Source organism: Watersipora subatra, chromosome 5, assembly GCF_963576615.1.
Source record: "Watersipora subatra chromosome 5, tzWatSuba1.1, whole genome shotgun sequence".
NCBI classification, from domain to species: domain Eukaryota; kingdom Metazoa; phylum Bryozoa; class Gymnolaemata; order Cheilostomatida; family Watersiporidae; genus Watersipora; species Watersipora subatra.
Genome location: NC_088712.1, coordinates 62,047,123 through 62,070,565, shown reverse-complemented (window position 1 = coordinate 62,070,565; position 23,443 = coordinate 62,047,123). Strand labels below are relative to the sequence as shown.

The 23,443-nt window shown below is 31.8% G+C and overlaps 1 protein-coding gene across 1 annotated transcript; it reads right to left on the bottom strand.

Moving 5' to 3' along the window:
* Positions 1-4,163: 4,163 nt before the first annotated feature.
* Positions 4,164-22,904, bottom strand: LOC137397651 (uncharacterized). Its single transcript, XM_068083954.1, has 11 exons — positions 22,805-22,904; positions 18,109-18,252; positions 17,148-17,282; positions 12,299-12,463; positions 11,733-11,865; positions 10,406-10,490; positions 9,389-9,508; positions 8,858-8,975; positions 8,216-8,368; positions 6,504-6,671; positions 4,164-4,687 (listed from the first exon to the last, which is right to left on the bottom strand). The coding sequence occupies exons 1-11, from the start codon at positions 22,899-22,901 to the stop codon at positions 4,479-4,481; spliced, it is 1,527 nt and encodes a 508-aa protein (XP_067940055.1). The 5' UTR covers positions 22,902-22,904; the 3' UTR covers positions 4,164-4,478.
* Positions 22,905-23,443: the final 539 nt, after the last annotated feature.

Below are 23,443 nucleotides of genomic sequence, written 5' to 3'. Positions count from 1 at the left end.
CGTTGTATAATGATAAAACATGTAACTAAAGATCAAATACATTCAACAAAATTCACTCCAATTGGTATGTAGGAATGTTAAAATGAGTATCAATCTGTGAAAACAGTAATTAATATTTTGTATAACTCCACTTTAAAACAAAAGGAGTTGGAATTGAAATTCAAAGTAAGACCTGACTGTGTTTTAATTTGTCTGCGTGTTCTACTCTGACTATAATCAATGCAATTGTAGGATCCTGGGCATCACCGAACTAAATATAGTCCTTTTCGGAGAAGGCTTTATGAATTTGAATCTTCAGTAAGTAGTACATTATATTTATTTCTTTATTTTAACTGAATATCCTCCTCTGTCTGTGTGTCCTAGTCTGACTATGTGATGTAACATATTTGTTTTTCTTATTGTCTGTATGTCCTACTCTAGCTGATTGCATATCCTATTCTGTCTGCATTACATCTTGCATATCATTCTATGATTCGATGACTAATGCAATTGAAATTTACAATTTAAGTTGGAGTCCATTGTGAATGTAGAGTCTACTATCTCAGCAAGGTTATAGTAATCCATCCTGACTGTAATCATTGCAATTGCAGGCTCCCATATCTCAACAGAAAGATTCCATTCAGAAAAAGGATGGATCTTCTTCTTCTTCAGTAAGTATTACATTATATTTGATTTTTAGTTTGAATGAATGATCTAATCTGATTGTATGTCTTACTTTTACTATATCTCACTAAAAATAATGTATGTTTTGATTGTAGACAGTTCATTCTCATTCGACAATGAAAGAAGAAGAAGAAAATTGGGATTGAATGAAATTCAATAGTCTTTTTTATATTATGTTTTAGCATTTTTATATACAAAACTTTTATTCAATAACATATCCATTGATAGTAAGTTTAAATCCCTATGATATATCATCAAATAAACTATATAAAATTTAATCATAATATCATTTCCTTAACTCATTACTGTCTTGATATACAGAGTTTATAATCTTTGTTTAATTTCTCTCTGAATTCCTTCAGATTGCATGCTCCGTCAATTCTGAAAAGTTTTAATCCTGATGAAGCCTTAGAGTTCATGTAAATCTCACTTCGATCCAATATCATGAAAGCTGGTGTCAACCATTGAAATGATGAGGGAATGTTATACTTTTGAGGATCGATGATCGAACATAATACCACACGCTCTCCCTTACGTTCAACGAAGAATTGCAACGCAATCTCACAATTGTCATTTTCTTCAGACTTATTTGCTTGTATTACTTCTAACGAAGCTGGAATATCCAAAACTTTTAGATCAATCCATTTCCATGGTTCTTGCATTTCCTCGGTTTTAAAAACTGTTGCAATAGGTGACGTAATTTTCTCATCTCCTTCCATATAATTTTCCTTGGATTCGAATAACCGCTTTACTACCGAACTTTTTCTTGATGATCTTCGTAATGACGTAGTTCTGTTCAATCTAGACTTGGTTGGTCTTCTATACTCTCTTTGTTTCATATTCAATTGGGAAGTTCTTTCAGAAATAATGTCGATATTCATACTATTGGAAGTTGACTCCTCAGAAGCTCCAGTAACAATCAACACTAACTAATAATACTTCATCAATTTATACATTATCTTTAAAAAAGTAGTGGAACCATAACAGCGATGGATAATTTCAGAATTTATGAAGTTTACAATCAAAATGAATATTCGTTCGCAGACACATCATTCTCATTCGGGATCGGAAAAAAGAAAATACATACAAGCTCCGACGATCTCGAAATCCATCCGCCACCGTCCGTCAACCCGTCGCCACCGAGCTCTCCGTCAATCCCCGAAACGGCAATAAATATATCTTTTAAAGTGAATAATTTTGTAATAAAACTGATCTTTCATTCAACATATATAAAAAAAACCGAAAATAAAAATCCTTAAAATTCTTAACCATTCAAGAGCTTCAACATTACAAAAACATCAAATCTTCAAAAAAAATAACTTTGTACATAAACACTTTCTCATATATATTCAACGTTCTCAAATATATAACATTCTCCACTTTGCACATAAACACTTTCTCATATATATTCCATGTTTCAAATATATAACAATCTCCGGAAAATCAACCCCTCGGTGTCCCAGATATTAACCCCCTCACTCATCCGGTAGGTAATCTCTCACTCTCCTCGATAATCCGCGAGATCCACTCCGGAAAACCATCCAGCCCTCGATGTCCCAGATATTCACCCCCACTATTCCACCGATAATCGGCGACGATTCGCCCGACTAATCCGCGACGATTCCCCCGACTAATCCCGCGATAATCCGCGTTTAATCGGATGACTCATCCCCCGCTAATCGGATGACTCAGCCACAGATAATCCGCCGATTACGCCAGGAGCGGATCCGTAACGCCTCGAATTCAACCCCCTACTCTACACCACAATTTCCCCCCAAACCCCAACATCTCATTCAACTCCACACGATTCAATCTACACCCCTAGCCAATTTAATTCACAACCCCCTTTTTTTATCCCCCCGCTGGATCCGTCACTTTTGTGTGTAGATCTGCTCTCTATATACTACTTACAACCATACCTTCTTTAATACCTCTTCTATTTGACAATTTTTGTCACTATTTCATACATCTATTTGTAGTTTTCTTTTCTTTCACTCACTGTCTGACTTTTTAAAAACAGCCCAAAGCACCTACTGCTTTCATTTGCAAAACTTTTACTTTTTTGTACAGCCTCTAACAGCTCAATTTAATTTGATTAGCTTTAGCTAAATTTTGCTTCCTCAATTAATCAAGCATTACTCACACAGTTTTCTTGCTATACTAGCAATTGTAGTTGCCTATGTTAAAACGTCAAATTTATCAGACATCCATGAGTTCTCCTAAAATGTGATTTAAATGCAGTAAATAAAGCTATATAAATTGCTTAATGGTTTATATTATCTAGCTTACATACTGTATAAATAATATGTTAAATTTAATGTTTTGTTTAAATTTATCTGACATGAGGAAGTTCTCCTAAGATTTAATTTAGATTCGCTGAAGAAACTTATCTAATTCACGTTATGATTATATGTATGTAAGGTTTATAGCAGAATTGCAACAAACACTAAGAACGATGTAAAATATCAAGAAATACAACAGATTAAGCAGTTTTCCACATGAGCCAATTTTTCCGCCAGTCTACTGTATCTCTGGGAAGAGATGTCCTGCTGATGGTGAAGACCATTCACGTTTTTTACCACACTTGTACAGAATTGTTTTGTCTTCTAACATAGTATATACATTGGTTGTACATTGCTAATAAACTGGTGTTTTGAAAGAAATCTTTCACCAATATTTTGAAAAAACAATTTTTTTGTTCAAACTAGTTTTAAATTGAACTACAAGGATTTTTAATGTTAATGTTCTATTGGTGCCTTGGTGGTATTTTGCTCAGAATAAATGTGCAATTAAATATAAAAAATATTTGTTTCAACACAAACTGACAAACTGTATGTCATCATAAAAAACACAAAACATGAATTGCTAGAAACTAAAGTTGTCCTACTTCCTATGCAATATATGATAACTCAAAATTCTACTCCATTCAGGATGTGGCAACTCCTAATTATACAAAAGGGTATTGCACAAAATACATCAGCTTGTAGAGAATTATCACAGTTTTCCAATGCATATTCGTTTGTCAACTATATATCAGAGGTAAAATATACATGTAGCAGCTTGTGTGCTGATTATCATCATATTTGCTGTACTTACAGCTGTGTGTACACAGTTATGACAATGTTAATTACACTTTGACATAATTCATGCAGATTACTAATGTTATGCAATACCTTATACTACTTAATGACACTTTCAAATTGTCTGCACTTCAAACTTCAGTTGTTAATTACATCAAGAAAATAAATCATTTAACAAAACATCAATTTTTTAAGTATAGCAAATATCAGCAAATAATATTGTCAAAGTGAATTGTAGGTTTGTGAACATTCAGTCTAAAATTATGCTTCTCTAGTTATTGACTGTCTCAACAGACTTTTGTGTCTATTAACAATGATAGTGCTTAGTTTTAGTAAAAATGGCAGCACTTAATTTAAGATTACGCAAATATGCATACTTTTAGAGAAACCAATTTAACAATATGCACAGGTTGTATTGCTAAAAGCCATGCTGGTCAATTGGTTTCTAGAAACCATACACAAAAATATCACATATCTCTAGTTGGAAATTACTAGCATTCATAAAATCATTATAAACTATTTTATACAAACGATAGAAATTATCATTATACACCAGTTGAACCAGTACAAAACTTGAGTACATATTTAATCGATATATTGTATAACCAGTACCAAACTAGAGTGTATATATTATACAAAGAACCAGAACAAATTCTTTATCAAGTACATTCAATGCAAAAGCTTTATTGATCTCAATACCATACACAAATTTGTCAATCATCATTGATGGTTTGGTCATGAACCTTGATTGACTTTCAATCCTTGTAGTGGAACACCAAAGCTAATTGGTTGAACAAGTTTATCTGTTTTGTGTTCAGGAGTGTAAATTTTCGCGGATGTTCGATTGGTACACGTGAGGTAGACCATTGATAGAACTGCCAGACTGATTGTTGTCATAGCTACATACAGCCCAGCATTCGGGTTAAAATCCACCTGAGCTTTGACTGAAACAAAATTGTTTGAATGTATTGCTATGCTATCAATAATTAGTGAAAGTTGTCACAGTAGCTGCTATTTTTAAACACATAAAAATAGTTTCACTTCACGTTGTTCAATTAATATACTCTTAAACGCCTGAGTCACCCATATGCGTACACTCAAATAACCAAGCTTGTTCAAGCACGTTTCAGGTTGTAATTACACATCTGGAGAGGCTAAACTAGTTCAAACTCTCCCTTTAAATTTGCTTTAACAATTAATGCAAATCAGCATATAATTATACATTATTATATTTACAATCAAGTAGCTATAATTATTTAAAGTACTGACAGTTATGGCTTATAGAAAGAACTATAAACATCAAAAGAACTATTGAGTTGTCTCTTGATACCCTTGTGAGGTCTTCATAGCTATGAGAGAGTATCTTTTTTTAGAACCTTCATGATTGAAAATATTCTATCATCTTATTTTAATGATAAATAATAAAGTTTAGATATATATAATAGGTTTATTCTTAAATGGGGATTAAGCAGAGTACCAACTCGTAAAAAATAATTTGTTTTTATAAAGACTGAAATGGAAAAAAACTGTTGCCTAAACCCGCAGACATAAATATCTTTACTAGACAAGGTTTATTGTATTTTATACCTAACTATCGTGTTATTGAGAGTATCTAGAATTTGCCTTAAAGAGTAATGGGAAAAGTATATACTATGTTAAATATGAAGGTGCTTCTGTTTTTAAAAAATCTGCACAACTACCGAACTAGTAATAAATAAATGATTGTTGATGCAAGATAGCTGTAGGAATAACAATAACAATAACAATGAAGCTATTACAATAGAGTTATATATTATTATAAATACTTCAACTGTTTGTTAATTATTTGAATTATATTACTCAAATTGAGCCTTCACCCATTAGACACAACTGACACTAAAATAAAATGTTTTTTCTCTTTCAACCAACCTGGCTGAATTCGACCTTGAAATCATGTTACACTGGTAAAGTGTGAGTGACCAAAAATACAAAGACATCAGCAATTAATTTACAATAAACAAACAGTTGCATGGTTTGCCTTGTTTCTTGTTCACAATGCTGAAGGAGCAGCTTTGTAATAGTAGAGATCAAAATACAAACGCCTAATAATAAAACTTAAATTATAACTTTAAAGTAATCAATTATATATATATTTTTTTTACAAGGCCTATAATAAGTTGATAATGAAAACAAGAATAACCATGTTTGTATGCAAACTTGTCTATAAGCATCAAATAAATCTCTGTATTTTTACGTAATCAGTTCATGTCAGTTAACTATATAACAATTATTAGTAAGTTGGTTTGTATAGTCTTTACTTAATATCTTTGCTAACATCACAATATACGAGCTAAACTCAAGAAGAATGTGAAAGGTGAAACTTTTAGCATTATATTTTGTTTGGAGCGTTTTTAAAGGGTTTGAATGATTTAGTAGCAAAAACTACAGTGGTAACTACGCTAAATGAGTTCATAAGACAAGAAAAAAATGGTTTTAATATGTCAACTTATGTCAAGTTATAGTATTCCCGTGCAACGATCATTGATTTATTAGCACCACTGTTATATGTTCTCATCAGTTTATTAGATTACATATTTTAGAAAAGATTGAGACTTCTGAAATCATAATAATAACGCAAGGGTTTCAACTACATTAAATAATAATGAGACTTGGTAAAGTTCAAAAAGAAATTCAGCAATTTTACTTTTTGTGCCTGAAATTTAAAACAGCAAATGCATCAGGTCACTGTAATCACAGTACTATAGTAATTTTGCTGCTCACTTGCGAGGTATGGAATTGTGAGTGAGCCGATGCCATCAAAGAAGAGTTCAATCATCAAGGTATTGACTGACTGTTCAGGAGACGTGAGTTCAATGCAAACTCCATAGTAAGCTGACGTCTGTAGGCCTTTGAAAACTCCCCATATAAACATGATCACATAAAAGGTTTCTACAACAGAAACATTTATATCCTAAGCTAACAAGGAATCAATGATTTTTTTGCAGATAAAACGAAGTTAGTCAAATAATTTTCACAGCTTGTCACAGTTATTAGATTTGATTGCGTGTATCAATTGGCAGCGATTTCTAATGGTACCTTCATTAGACTCATTGCTCATTCATGTAAGTAGCATTTAAACAACTAGATTAGATGCAGTTTAACACAAAATGTGTTATAGGCAGTTGTCATATGTCAGCTGTTTTGTATTGTCTAAAATCATTAGAATATTGGATGTTTCAGTGAGATTTTAACAATATATTGTACCTAATGCTTTACTATTAATGGTTGAAATGTTTTAATCTTTATTTTTAATTTTTAATAGCTAACATCTTTGTAATATTAAAATTAACGCAAGTCCAAAAGTGTGCAAAGTTACAGAAAGTTATAAAAACATCTTTAGAATATAAAGCTATTGTATTTATATCAGCATTATTACAGTTAACACAAAAAATCTTGAAATATATTTTCTATTTTTTGGAAAGAAACATAGCTTTTATTTATGAATCTGTATTCAACAAAACACAATTTTGAGCCCTAATGTTGAGCTATTCTTGAGATGTTGCATATGTTATTATAATATAATTAACCAGTTATAAAAGGCTAGGATATGTTTTAATTTCTAAGCTCAAAAGGATGAGCTTTGTTCACTTGTCCAATTTAATCAAATATTAAAACTTTTTAGAAAAAGTTATTAAAACTTTGAACCAAGGTGTTTAAAAAAATAGTGAGTTATCAAAAAATTCATAACCACACCTAAATTTTTTAATATTCTATTATTAACAGAACATGATATTGAATAATAACTGCTGAGAGCTGTAAATGACATGATCAGATGTAGTTGATTTCGTTGACAAGGCGCCAGCAATCCAGTAAGTAAATAAATAATACCTTGATAAAATTATACTTTACAAACAGACCCATAAAACAGTGAGTACTTTAAAAAAATGGATGCTGTTAGTGAACACATAGACCAATTTAGAAATAGAAAAATTAGATTGTTGCTCAGCCATAAACCTATGTCTTGTCTTCTCTCACTTTTGACAGAGATTCCCCATTTTTGTTGCGGTACCAATTTTAAAGTGTTTGATGGTACAAGTCACTAGCTATTAGAAAAGAAGTCAAGATGTAAAAATAACTGCCTTTAGAGTTTATACTAGTGTCCAGTATTTTGACACTTCATAAAACTCTCATACCGTTTGATCTAGAGAGTTGAAAAAATGTGCAGACTAACAAACTTTTAACGCCTAATGTTTTTAAATTATGTTTGCTCTGTTGTAGAAAATATATTACGTTCAATAAAATCGAAGCTAAATTCAAGCTTGTCTAAAAAAGATCTCAGTTGACTAGTCTTATTAGCCAATATGAATAGTAGAAAATTTAACTAACTGCAGTATTAGGTAGAAGAGCACATGAAACTTTACCATGTTCTATCCTTTTTAAAGTTTGATTAGTACTTGCTATAAACTTAACAATATCATGTTAATTTTAGTGACCTGTTGACGGTTGCATGAGCATAAGACCAGCAGATGACAGCATTCCTATTAGTGCCACACTATATATGGTGATGGAGCTGACCAAGTAACGTTTAGTCAGCACTGTCATGACAACAGTTATCATCAGCTGGGCAGCACCTTTAATCACCATGCCTAAAAGAGTCATTACAGGGTAAACATATAGTTTAGCAACAGTTTCAAGCAAGAGAGATACAAATAACTCAGTTTCATCATACTTAACAGTAGTAGCCAATTGTAATCTTTACTCTGCTAAATACCTGTTGTAGCTTTTACAAGAATCTTATGCATTCAGTAGTGTGTTTGAAGGAAAATACTAATTATGTTTACCAAGCAAAATCAGCCAGGATCGTGTTGTGTACCCTTCACACTATGCTTGGTATTTAACTACTTATGAGGCAAGTTTTAGAAAATGCAGCATAAAACGGAAATGAGTTACAAAAAGCAGATTTGTATATGCCAACTTTTAGAAAAAAACTGATACTTTTGAGTCATGAAAGAGTAATTCTTAGCAGTTAAAAATGGTTCGCAAAATAAACCACTCACTCATGTATTAGACTTGGAGTGGTTAGACTAAGGCAGCCTCAAATAGGAAAACAAATATGCAGGTCTAAAAAGTCTCACCATTGCTAAACTGGTTGATGGTGTATCCTAAGATATGATAAGAGTAGTCACCAAGTATTGAGTAGAATGAAGAAACTCCTCCTGTAGCCAAAAGAACAACCAGCAAGTAGATGAGCACCTGCAACAGATTCTCAATGCATACTTTTCTGTTAAAAGTTCACTGTTAAAGCTGGTGAGTGCTTTTTAGCAAAGATTTCGTAGTTTAGAAAATGATGAAAAGGATTTATTTTTTAGTTTTAATTTACACTATATGCTACAGAAACTTTGATAGAATGATTAAAATTTATGAAAACTACTGTGTGACAACTTCAGTTAGTAAAAAGTTGACTACTAATCAATTTGATGTTTGCTTGTTTACTTAAATGTGATGTAGATAGTATCAATTCTAATCTGTCTTTAGAAACACGTTTTACAGACTGAAGAACCTTGCACCTCATCACGTTTTCTCTTAATATTTTTTACTAGCTCTAACATTTACTGTTGCAAGTAGATTTGTTTTGTGGTAAGAGTATTAAGAAGAATCAAACGTACATTCTTGATCCGAAGAATACTACAAACAGAATCATCTTCTTTTGTACTCATTGTAGATACATAGTCATCATCGTGCATTGAGTCACTAAACTTTACATCTTTGACTTCTGAAGGGTCAACCTAACAAGCAAACCAACAGCTGATAAAAGTCCTGCGTTTACACATAAGTCTAAAGGATTCTGCCATTTTACATGTAATTTTCCGAAATATCTACTAATTGATATATAGTGAGTGAGCCCCCACCAAATGACAATAATACATTTTAGTGTTGGCATCGTTAAATGAAAATGTTGTATTGAGGGGTTTAGGAATCACTAATAATTTTCTAATGCAAACACCACCTGGTATAAAAACATTAACATTTTACATACGTACTGTGCATACCAAAAATTAGTAACAAAATAATATATTCACCTTATTAATTATAGCTACCTATTTAGTAGTTATGGTCTGCAATAAAATGTAACATTACTATGTACAGTACATACTGGATAAAGTTTTCACCTTCGAGACAGACGAATAACATTAACGTTGAAATTAACTTAAATGAATTTAGCTTACCTTAGTTATATAGCAGTTTATAGTGAATTAAAGTTTACTGTAAATATTATACTAATCACTAGTATGCACAATAAACTTTCCCTTTCGCTTACTTTTCACTAATATTGTTTCACTCACACATTATCAAGCATTTATGAAAGACGTAGAATGCAAAACAAAGAGAGAGCAAGCATTACATCTTTTTCAGGTGTTGTTGGAGAGATTTTGGCAAGTAACATCATGGCATTTTTGTGATTCCGGCGTATAAGCAAACCGACTGCCAAATTAAAAATTCTAGAGATACTTTTGTTGACATTGCAAGGCAACAAAATTCTGTAACCAAGGGACAAAAAAAAACTTAGTGTTCTACATCGTAAGGCAGAAAAATTGTAAAACAGGGGCATCATAACCCGGAGGTACACAGTAAATATTTTTGCTCATTTTTGGGCTATTTCAGCTTTTTAATGCCTTGCTTACCTCAATATTGCTGCTCCTTGCATTAGAGCCTATAACCAGTAATACTTCAGGTAACCTGGTTTCATTCCTCTCATTGCTTTTACATCTAAAATCAGCTAATTTTGTGTAATTGTACAAATATTAGAATTGCAGTGGATCTAGGTGAGCTGGATTTTAGGATTTTTCTAAAGATTTCTCGTTGCATAAATGTAATTTAAGTACTGAAAGAGAGGTTCAGTAATTCATCAGGTGATCCTGCAGCAGTATTTCTCTACACTGTAAAATAAAAAGTGATTCTTGCCTGTTTCCATACATTTCCTGTAATTAACTAAATTAATTAAATATAAGTAATAAATTTTGAAAAAACTATTTTGTTTTATTTTTCTTGTTTTTTTTTTGTTTTTCAATATTTTCTTTTACTTTATGTCTTTTTAAACTACTTTATAAACTCAGGGTAGAGTTGATGCCTTATAAATCTTCTCTCATTATAGTAGAATATTTGATAGCATGCAAATATAGCTATAAATAGTTTTAACTAACAAAAGCAGTAAGCAAAACAATAAAAAATATTATACGGTAAAAATTTGATAAGCCCACATCAAACAAAGCTTTTTGCCCATGTGTGAAATTTTAAACATTAAGCAATTGTTAGTTGAAAGATATAAATATGTGTATATTTGCCTGAACCTTATTAATAAATATGTTTTTTTCTAGTTTCAGTGCCAGTTATTATTTTATGATTGGGTTTTTAAGCATGATAGCTCTAAACTGTTCACAGAAACCTTTTTATAAATGTTAGCATAAAATCTAAAATAAACTTGGTGAGATAAAGTAAAATTATTTCTATATAGTTTTAAGCATGGCAATAAATAACTGTATCTGGTTTTTACGGAAGAAAGTTTACAATTTTATGCCGAAAATAAATACTTAGTAATTATAAAGTTTTACAACAGTTATAATATGTTTAATTTATAATAGGTAACTATAAGATGTAGATATCCTTTGGTTTTGCACATAGAATTTTCAGTACGCTGTGTATTTTAGATTAGAGAGCTGCATATCTTCATTTATTATTTTTGTCATTGCATAAAACAAGATGACATATTGATTTTTGCCTTAGTACAATAATAAACAGAAATAACATTTAACTTATAATTTCGAGTCGGTCAATTTTTGTAAAAAACTTTTCTGATATTTCAATGGTGAGATGCCACATGCTACGTCACAATTGTTAAGCATTATTGTAATACTTTACTAACTGGATTTATTTACGATCTTTTTACCAAGAAGTTATAAACATAGTCACTTTAGACCCTTGATATTATTCTTAAGTAAATCTACAGCTTACCTTTCCTCCATATTGTATTCAGTAGAATCAGACACTGAATTAAAACTCTGTTGATAAGAGTCTGTCCTTTCATCATTCTGTTTGAATTTAGAATCTTCAACTCTTGGTAGATGGTAAATACCAGACTTCTTGTCTGTAAAAATTATATTACAATCTAAACACTTGACCTTTTAGATAATTTACTTGTTGACTTACAGAATTTGGGTGTATTTAGTACTCACTATATGATTAAAGTTTTAATTTACCTGCTGATTTGAAAAACAACATGCCTTTAACTACTTTATGAAAAATCATATTATAGTTTTGTTGGAACTGTTTTAGTCATACCTAAACTTCAGTTTGAGACAAATGGTAATTAAAATCTGAGAATAATTCAGTTTATTTTGGTAAGCACATTTTTTTAATATAATATTTTTGATAGTTTATCGATATATACATGTAAATCAATCAACAAGTAACACTGTTTTATGGTACTCAACTGGTTTTCTTGGAAATTCCAAAAATCTTTCAAGCTCCAACTTTTAGTGACTACCTTTTGCAGATGCATAACTGTAAATACTTGTTACCTGTCAACTTGAGCATTTTCTTAGGTTTTGCTGTCATGTACTCATTGACATCTGTAGAGGTGGCATACTTTGGTGTGTAAATCACAGCTGCTACCAGATTTATTAGATTCACAGCCCCCAGAGCTAAGAACATACCTCGAAATTCCAACTTCTTTGCTAAATAATCTTCAACAGATATGAAAATTAATAGATTAAAGCTAACATGGGCCGCAAATATTTTTGTAGAAAATGGCTATTTTAGATAGAGTGTCAATGAAAATGAATGATCGGTTTTTAATTGTCATTTAACAATTACTATAATTCATGACTAGAGTTGATAATTTTAATCAACTTCAACGAGAGTAGAAATTGTTACTAAGTCAAAAGTTTTTAGGTAAAACATCATGGTAAAACTGAAAATTTAACCGAGACAATCTTTGTACACTTATCATAGTTTTAAAAGTCCCACTAACTTTTCAGGCTGACTTCACAAAAAAATAAGCTTGTAAAAACAGCAGATGGCACTTCTGATAGAAATAGCATGAGTAGATCATATTCTTCTCAGATAAGATAAAAAAATAACCTGCTTTAACTGGTTGAAGGCTTGTAACTTTACAATGGTAATGTAGTACACAATGATTAAGCCATAGGTACATGTTTAGCTTTAATATAGCTTATTTAGAAAAATTCAAGCCAGACTAAAGTCTTGGAATTTCTCAATAATAATTAAAAATAAGGAGAAAAAAATGAGTAGAAAAATATTGAGCTGTTAAAACAAGCTTACGCTTGGAAGGAAAGAACTCCATGTGTGATCAGTAGCTGATACTGGTAGTATCTATACACAATGTTATGTGAGTGGTTTAAGGAAGATTTTACTAGATCACTCGTTGAAAGGTTTGACAATTCCAAATTCTTTATTTGAGAGGTTTTTTCTAGAGGCCTGATTATTTAGCCTGTATTCTCCAATCAGCTAGCTCAAGCCCCCTTAGTTAGTTAATATACTAGGAGCAAGGGGAGTGTTCCCACGTAACATTTCCCGCTAGCATTACATGAGATTATGGAAAGGTCAGCTATAAAATTCATGCAAGAAATGTATTTAAATGTGTGAAATCAAAACTAGTACATATACACATACTAGCCACACACGGCCACTTTCCATGTTCTCAATTATTGGTTTAAGCTGTCCAAAACTTAATAATTCATAGATTTAAATAGAACTGAAGCTCTCTCACTGCAAATCAGAGCAACAAAAGGCATGTTACTGTTTTAAAGAGCTTCACTGTCAACCAAAAGCATGCTCATAGCACAAGGTAATAGCTGCAATAGCTCTGCATGCAGTCATGCTAGATAGTAGTAAAGTCAAGCAACCAAAAGAACGCTTTTAGCCCCTAGTTAATGTTTTAATAGGGTTGCTGACAGTCGTGTTAAATACTTTACATACAGTAGAGCTTAGTTAGTTGCTTTGCAGTTGCTTTGTAACTTCCTGACACAACTAAAAGTTTAGTTAAAGTAAATTTTACACTTCTGCAGGTTTCTAAATTAAAACAAATTTTTCCATAAACTAGAACTAACGAATGTTTAAATCACGAAGCTCTTTCCATGTCTGCTAAACAACATTAAAGCCATTAAAATGGTCTTTAAAGCAAAAGCTCATTAGCAATATACAACTACATGTAGTACCTCGATTGCAAAGAAAGCTGCAGTAAAATTACAATTTTGTATTAGTATGTTAAGTAAAATAGGCATGATCATCATTAGCAGGTCATCCGTACTGAACTTTTGTAGGCTCAAAAATGGTTATCATTGTCAAATGCTTAATATATTGTCTGTTGTGCTGCTGTACCTAACCTATTAACTAATACTATGTGATGTGAACTCAACTCATGCATAATAATGACATAAGTTAGGTTACATATTCTACTTTACGTAAATAATTGCTTATAAGAACTTTCGGATGTTAAATAAATTTAAAGCTGTTCTTTTTGCATAAGAGAAGCGATGACAATGATTAGTATAGTAAGTAAGCATTAAAACACTGAGAAAGTACAAACTAGCCAAAGCTAAACATGTTAGATTGATTGGTTGGAGGCGTTACAAAACCCACAAGCTGTTATCAAGAAGTGAGACTACGAGTGAGTAAAAATGGTTATCTTAAGGAAGGTATTATTAGTGGGTAGATGACTATTATTATTTTTACTATTGTTTTATTACCACTATAAAGCCATATCAACTTTAGTATGGTTATACAAGTTGAGTTACTTAAAAATTATAGCTTGTTTAGCTCTTTTATTAGCGTTAATATTAAAATTTCATAAGCTTACTCATTTGTTTCTAATACGGAAAAAATAGTTCTATGGTTCTAATAATAACAGCTTATCAAGTTGTCTTCAAAATGGTAATAGATTTAGACACTTTACTAGTTTTAGATATGGCTAAAAATAATGAATATTAATCTTAGTATTTTATCTTTAATATGTGAGTGTTGCTTAGTAAAACAGTCAAGCAATTTTTTCCTTGTATTTATCAGGAGGAGAAAAATTTTGTTTATTTTATTTATTTGTTAAATTTTAGTTCAATTTGTTGCAGAATGATCTACTTTATATGTACTAATATAAACAGGTTCAATATTAATACTTTTTATGTTACACTAAGCAGATATAAAGTTTTCTAGTAATGAAATTATACAGATTACTTGGTAATAGAAACAATGAAAGTTAATGTAATGTTAATGTTATATTAAAAACAGCAAAGCCTAAAAACTATTGGCAAGAGTAGGTTTTTGTCGAATTGTGCCACAAAACTGGTTTTTTGCCATACTAATAATCCGGTAAGTATGCGTCGATGTTGGCATTTTGAGCTAGTTGAATGAGTTTTGCATTAAAAATGAGAGAATTTTTAGGCTAATTAAATAAACCTCATTTTTACACGAATGACCATATTATGCACACGGTGCTGACTTAAGAATTAGTGATATCCACTGATGGCCATCTGAAAACTCTTGTAACGGTAAACAAGAGTTTTGGCTAGTCTCCTGACATTCCTACAAAAATTATTCATAAGGGTAGTTAACAGGTGCAGCTTTGATGTGCCATCACTACAACATATGAAAGGAGGTGCTAAGTATTTTACACTTGTGATGAATGCGGTAGTTAATTGAAGTCAACTAGACATGTTATATAAATGAAGTGTTAATTTAGTTGTTTAATATTTGTGCCAGTCAATGAAATCTAAACATTTTCGCTGCAATGACAGTTTTAGTGGAATGCTTAAAATTTTTTCTGACAAAATATTGTAGAAGTCTGATAATTAAACAATTATATCAAACAAAGAATGTTACCTTCATCGTGTGTCACCTTAAGTTCTTACATAGCTTTTGTTTTTAGCCTTTCCTGAAAACCAAATGTTTGTCACACTAATAGGTTTTACTAATGCTGTATAATAATTTTTAACACTACATTAGCTTGTATTGATAGAAAAAAAAATTCACCAGGCTTACAGCTTATATTTTTTTACCATACAAAGCTACATTTGTTATGTTTATTGAAAAGAAATCTATTGTAAATATTTTCACTCATCACCTGAAAATAATAGATTTTCTCAATTCGCCATTTTTGCAGCGGTTTACTGATGACTTCGTTATAAAACAGTAATTTGTGTAATTTATTTTTAATGTCCCTAAAAATCTTACATATTATACATTGTTGAAATATGAAAAAACATTGCTCAGCCTGTAAACTAGCTGATTTGATGTAGATCGGTTAAGTTTGATTGTTTAAACTTTTACACAGAGATTTGATATAAACAAGAGCTTATGAATGACAGAGGAAGCATGAAGTACCTCAATATTTTCGATTATCTTTTAACTGTTAATTCTTACAGACTATTGTGACGATGTGCAGAACTTTACACCTTTGGGTTCCGCATGAAGTCTCGTGCAAATAAGACTTTCACTTTAAACTTCAAGCAAGATAATATATTTGAGTAATGTACACCGTTCATATAGCAATCACGTGTAAAAGACTGATTCCCTATAGCCAAAAGTGTTTTTTGTATAAAAACTATGATGGCATGGCTGATGTCAAGACATAAACATTGTCAAAAACAACTTGCTATATGTGACACATGACAATAGCCAAAAATATACATTACATCTTTTAGACACAAATGACGTGACTCCGCAGTTCACAGGCAGATGCATCATGACACTGGTTTTGAGAATAAACCTTAAAGGCAGACACAAAATGAGATTGCTCATTTTAGACAGAATTCATAGCAATGCATGTCAGCAATGACTGCCAGTATAATTAAATCTGTAAACCAACATAACTTGTGTAAAGGAGTAGACTTCCTGGAAATGTTATCACAATGTTGCTATACCGAGGTGATAGTTCTCAAAGGTTTTTTAGCGACTGCAATTACTAGGACTGACATAATCAGGTCAACACCGATGAGTCATTGAGAATAAATCATTTTTCTTCTTTGAGATACCTTCATATTTTACACTAGGGCTTTTATCAACATTCTTACCATAACAACTGAATTCATCAGCTATGATAGATAGTAGCTTAAATCATCATTGCTGCTGTCAATTTTTGCAAATAAAGTTTAGGAATAAAAGTTTTGAATAATAGGGAAGGAAAAAAATGTTAAAACAAGGTTCTATCATTTTCGCCAAAAAGCCATAGTAGTTTGTTAAAAATTATTGATATACATTTGATAGAAGACAGATAAATGTATAGCCTTGTTTGAAAACCTTTAGCTCTTATAGTAGAAAATCATGTTTGGCAGTTAGTAACTACCGCAAGGCAACTGTTTAGGTATTTCACTTATCTACAAAGATCTCAGACATTATAAGAAAGTAAAGACAAACCTATGATTGGTGCCCAAAGAGCATCTGCAAGGTTGAAACTGACCATCATGGCTATAGCGAGTGGTAGCTGACATGTTGGAAAGTAGATGTTAACCATCGAGTAAGTGGCAATAGTATTCAGAGATGCACCTGCACCTGTTTAAAATAAGGTGTTCATGAGGTAGCTGTACTAATCATAACACTGTACTGCTATGTATAATTTGATCTTGTTGTGAAACAACTTCTAACACATAAATTTCGTAAGCTCACATGACTGTCTTGGCACTCAATTATTGCTCCGTGTACCAATAGGCTCCTGAGTAATCACTGGTATTGTGAAACATTTCAAAACTGTGTTGGTGTCAAGCAACTAGCTAGAAAAATGTTTTGCAAACTGCCAAGCTATAAATTGTAATAAGTACTCAACAGAGATAAACCTGTTGATTTATAACACTTCTTGTGTGATCAGAACTGTCATTCCAGATGTTTTCTAGTCTCAAGACAAATTTTATCACTTTGTACCTAATATAATGTTAGAACATCGGCAACATGGCAGTAACTGTAAGTATCAATCTGGTAGCATAGGGTAAAAACATGATGGTACCATTACCAAATTCTATAGATAACATGAAGTGGATAAGGTAAGTATTAAAATGGCTATAGCCATTTTAATACATAGTATCAATAGTAGCTTTCTAATAAATTCAATGAACTTGACCTAAAAACAAATAACCTCCCAGGAAGCATTGTTGGTATATGTAAAGAAGACACTAACACAAACCATGACAGTTAATTTATAGAATCTTGTTAAAAAAGCTATGAATCCATTTCATAATATTCACCCTACCTTCCTTTTTAAATTCAGTGAGTTTATGGAATCAAGTGGTAGTGTATCTGCACGGAACATCATCACCTGATTTAAGAGAAGCCAAGTTACAATAAATACTTGACAGACCAATAAGCTTTCATTTAACAAGATTACCATGACAAACTCCGCTCAGCAGCATACCCTGCCATGCACTGGTAGTGAAGGCTGTGGCAATTAGACCTCCTGCCATGAGCACTCCAGCAATGCATTGAGTCCATCTTTCGCCAAGCTTTTTCTTAACTGGAATTCCTGGCAGTGCTGTTAATCAATAAAAAAGAACAGTATAGAGGTTACCGCAAGTTTAAATCAATAAACCAAAATAAGTTGACCACACGATTCTCTTATTTTTAAACTTCAATTACCCATACTACTAGGTACTCTTATTAAAACAATTTTCACAGCAAACTAATCAACAAGCATGAGCCATCATATAATAGTTAAATGTAATTTTAAGGCCAGAAAACACCTCAAAAATATTAATAGAAGGAAAGATTTTTATGCTACAGTATGATGACCAAATCTATACTCGTGAGATGTTGTCAACTCTTTGTTTCATTTTAATCTTGTTCATTAGTGCATTCCAGATAAAGTATTAAATATCCGTTGTTTCCATGTAAGACTAAAACATTGTTGCATTGTTTGGGCTTTATTTTATTGTTAATTTTTTTTATAGTATTTTTAATGCATTACATAAGTTCCAGAAAAAATTTCCAAAAGTTTCTTAAACAAGCCACCCAATGTATTTTCTGCACAAAGATGACTTATTCAAGAAAAAACTGAAGTAAAATTGCAATTTTTGTTTAGGAGAAAGCACCTTTTCATAAGCTACACTCTGTTGGCCACAGATGAAGATATTCAAGATACCTCTAATCGTAATGTCACTTTTTGCTATGAGGTTAGATAGAGAAAGGTCAGCTAGGACTCTGCAGTAGTGTAGCCAATTTCTGAGCTGTAAACAAAGGGCTTCTGTTTATTCTCAAAACAGCTTTTTCTCTACAGAAATGTGTTCTCTGAGCACAAATTACTGGTATAATTTCTTCCTAAGAAAAGCATGGCAGATGAGCTCATTGTAGTCAGACGCTAACAAAGTTCTTGTCATATTTATTAACAATTAAAGTGTTATTTCGCCTCAGCATTTTGGTCCAATTTCAGAAGTTTTGAATAAACTTTCATTAAAATTTTCTTAAAGAACAATATTTGCCGGTTGCATACCACTTAGCAGCTGTTGCTTATCTGTCCTTCATTTATTAACACGCCGTGCACAAACCCAGACCATCATAAATCCATGCATCACGAGTATTTAGCCAAAGTGTCAAGCAGTATTTTGTAATAAACCACAGAAAGCTTGTCTCGCAATTTTTGAAAATTGTTGATACAGTTCAATGCACTGGTTATTATCAGGAGGAGCAGTGGTTACGCAATGTAAAGCCCTAAGAGAGTATTTCCCCTTGTTAGAAATGCAGATTTTGCAGGTCAGTTGATGTATGTTGTAGGAATTTCATCAGTATTTAACAATTAGCAAATTTGTTTCTCTTTAATCATAGTGTTGACAAACTTACTAGGTCATGCGGCCTACGCAAGTATATAGAGTATGGTTTGACAAGTTTGCGTATAACCACATGAAAAAGGGATGCATTTCCGTAATGGTCATTAACATGGTTTTTTCTCTCACAAACCAAAAAGAAGTTTTTTACCATAGTTTGTCAACTGATCACTTGTAGTAAGAAGGTAAACAGTGAAAGTTAAACGGAACTCTTGAACTATATTATAAACAGTGGTAGCTGCAAGTTGACTCTAACAGATAAAAGAGTTTGTTTGTGAAATATTCAGACTAAAAAGGCCCAATTACTCTGAACAACTAATCATCATACTTTATAAAAGTAGCAATGAAATACTTTTTATGTTGAGCCACTAGTACTAATATAGGTGGTACTAATACAGGTGGTACTAATATAGTATGTACTGATATAAGAGTTACTATTATCAGTTATACTAATAGAGGTGGTACTAATATAGGTGTTACTAAAGGTGGTACTGGTATAGGTGGTGCTAGCATAGGTGCTACCAATTTTTATAACTTTGACTCAAAATGAAAACTTGTGTTAAAGTACATAGGTATCAGAATTGGTCTTATGCTGATTCACACACCAGCTAGATCAGCTAGGCTTGCATTTTTAATTTTAAATTAAAATCGCTAACCAATAACTTATTTTTAGCTTTTAGTTCAATATTTTGGGTTGTTTTTTGTTTCAAAATACACTAGATATAGGAGTTGCATCATCAATTAAAATTCCCAATAGAGCCTTTTACAAATATTAAGTATGCAGGCTCAAAAACAAATTGTACACATAACGAGTTTTTTGCAAAATGGGGTTCTCTTTTGCAAACTAGTGTATATATTTGAGATTATACTCTGCAATATTTTTAGGGAACTATACATCCTGTTTAGCAGATTGTATAGTCTATAAACATTTTTGGTCATAGATTAATTCTCTGATTCCTTTTCATTATTCTTGTATGGCAAATAACTAAAAATACATTATTGTTTCATGTTGTCATGGTTTTAGCGATCATAAGTCAGGCTTATGAACATTGGATCCAGCGTTTGATTCCTGTCGCAATCAGTTTTTTACTTCCTATACAAAAATAATAATCTGAAAATTGTTTTACAGTAACTTTATTAATCAGGCACCAACAGCATGAGATGTTTTTTTGATGATTATTCGGCCTAGCTTAATTATCCATTTATCTTATTTTTTCTTGAGGTCAAGTTCAAGGTAACAATAGATGACACTTATTGCTCTATTTACTTTGTGTCCTAAAGACCTTTGGTCTCAAAGATTAGCTATTTTGTTAGAACTGAATGTCTGCCTGCCTAACTGTCCTAAATAATTATTGCTAGCTAAGCTCTCTGCCTAAAAATCTAGCACAAATACGCACGTGTTTCTATAAACATACATTAACACAAGAACACAAACAAAAATTAAGTGAGCAATAAGGAACCAAATGAGCAAGACCGGCAATGCAGAGTTATCCATTTATCTTATTTTTATCCTAGTGAAGAGAAACTGTTTCTGAAATATGCAGACTGAAGGGGCTTCAACAATCTAAACCACATGTTATCATGCTTTAAATAAGTAACAATGAGAACACTGTTTATATTGAGCCACTAGTATTAATGTAGGTGGCACTAATATATGTGTTACTGATATAAGTGGTACTAATATATGTGGTACTGTATATATAGGCTGTACTAATATAGGTGGTACTAGTCAATCACTAATGGATCATTTTTTTGCTTTCTTTGCATTGTTTTTATAAACATGTAGCAAAAAACAAAATATATACTCATGCGCCATGTTGTTGTGTTGTCGTGGGTTTATTGGTTACAATATTTGTCGGGTTTATGAAAAATTGATCTAGGGTTTGACTCCTTCCGCAATTGGTTTTTTATTTCTTATTTAAAAATTATAATTTAAAAAAGTTTTACTGTAACTTTATGAATTAGCCCTCCAATAGATGACATGTTTTCTTAACAATTTCATTTAAAAACTCAGCCATCCATTTATTTTCCTTTTCCCTTGATATCAATGTCAAGGTGACAAATTATAGATGACCCTTCTTGCTCTATTCACTTTAGGCATTGAAGACCTTTTGTCTCAAAGGTTAGCTATTTTGGTACAACTGCATGTCTGCCTGCCTAAACTTTCTAAACAATGATTGTTAGCTAAGCTCTCTGCCTAAAAAAGTAGCAACACTACACACGTGTTTCTATAAACAGACATTAACACAAGAACACAAACAAAAATTAAGTGAGAAATAAGGAACCAAATGAGCAAGACCGACAATTTCTGAAAGTCGGAAAGAAAAAGAGAGAGAAACAGAAAGAAGAGGGCAAAGAGTTACATGAATTTGCAAGAGAATGATAACAGTTAAGAAAAAGAGCCAAGTGTTTCGATTGAAAAATGTCACAAACTGAAGCAAAAATGAATCATTTAAAAATTCTGCGGCAACTACAATTAAGAGCAGCAGATACCAACAAACCAGAACAGGTTTGAGGAAATATGCAGACATAAATTGAAGTATTTAAAGAGACAACTAGAAAAGTAACAAATAAGTTTGAGATTTTTTGATTAAAAAACAGAGAAATTTTGTTTATTGGTTCTTTGCCAACTCCTAAAAATAAGTAGGCCTATTGTCTCAAATTTTTCCCTCAATGGTTATTATAATCAATATTTATCTAAAAATTTGCTACTCATTTTGAAAGTTTTGATGTCTTGAGTATTTTCATGGTCATCTGCATAAAAATTCCTATCATTCAATATGAGTTGAGTTCTCAAAAGTCTTGTGACAGTTAGTGTTAAGCAAAAACTCAGGTAGAATCCATTTAACTTTTTGCACTCAAATTTGTTTTTTAAAAAATAGTGACTTGAATAGTTGGAGTGGGCTGATGATAATGTAGATTCTGAAACTGTTTTAATTATATAAAGTATATTATGAAACTAGAAAACATTTTATTCAAATTTTGTTTATGTTAAAATCTATAGCCATTCTAGTCAATTAGGAAATCACTTTTCGATTAATACACTTACATAGTAGTACCAAAATTATCTCCAGGTAAAATAACTTCAGGTAGTCCGGTTTTTATTGAGCAAACATCTACAAATTTTTCTACACAAAAAAGAAACACTCGAGTAGTTTTTCTAAAATTTTGTATAATTTGAGCAACAATGTATGAAATATGTTTTACAATAACACCAACATTAGATTGTTTACCCTTACTACACACTAATGAATGTGATTGGCTCACCTCCCATGAGACACATAGCTGCTTGCACAGTTCCAATAGTGGCTGAGATAGTTCTTTCTCCGTACTGTTTCTGATAGTACAATGGTAAGACAGTCATAGTCGCAAACACGTAACCGCTGTTAAAAAACTGAATAACACAACAGGTGCTTGCAACTAACCAGCTGTAGCTGATCTGTTGACAAAATTTTAACTTAGACATGTTGTTTCTCAAGCAAATTGCGTGCTTTTAATAGCCGAACCTTTGAAAAATCTGCTTTCAGATAAAAGGCTATAAAAATCCTTTAGGGATCTGGTTTACACCAGATGAGTTTGCTAGTCAATGATTCGAATGTGCTTATATCTTTCATTCTAATTTTAAAATAGAATATGCATATCTTGAAATTCCACTCAAGCGCGTAATACTTCTTTGATATTGCACAGATCCTTAATAGCACCTAATTCGGAAAAATACTTTAACCACAAAATAAGGCTCTACGCTTATATTATTGATGTGCGCTCTACAGTGTCTCTGAACTCCGAGTTTTATAGAAAAGTCTATGGCTGAGGCAGTCAACTTGACCAATCTGGTAACCTGTTAATAGTTGTGCTTGAACAATAACTGTGAAGGATTGCTTATTCAGTATTGCTGACTAGTAATCA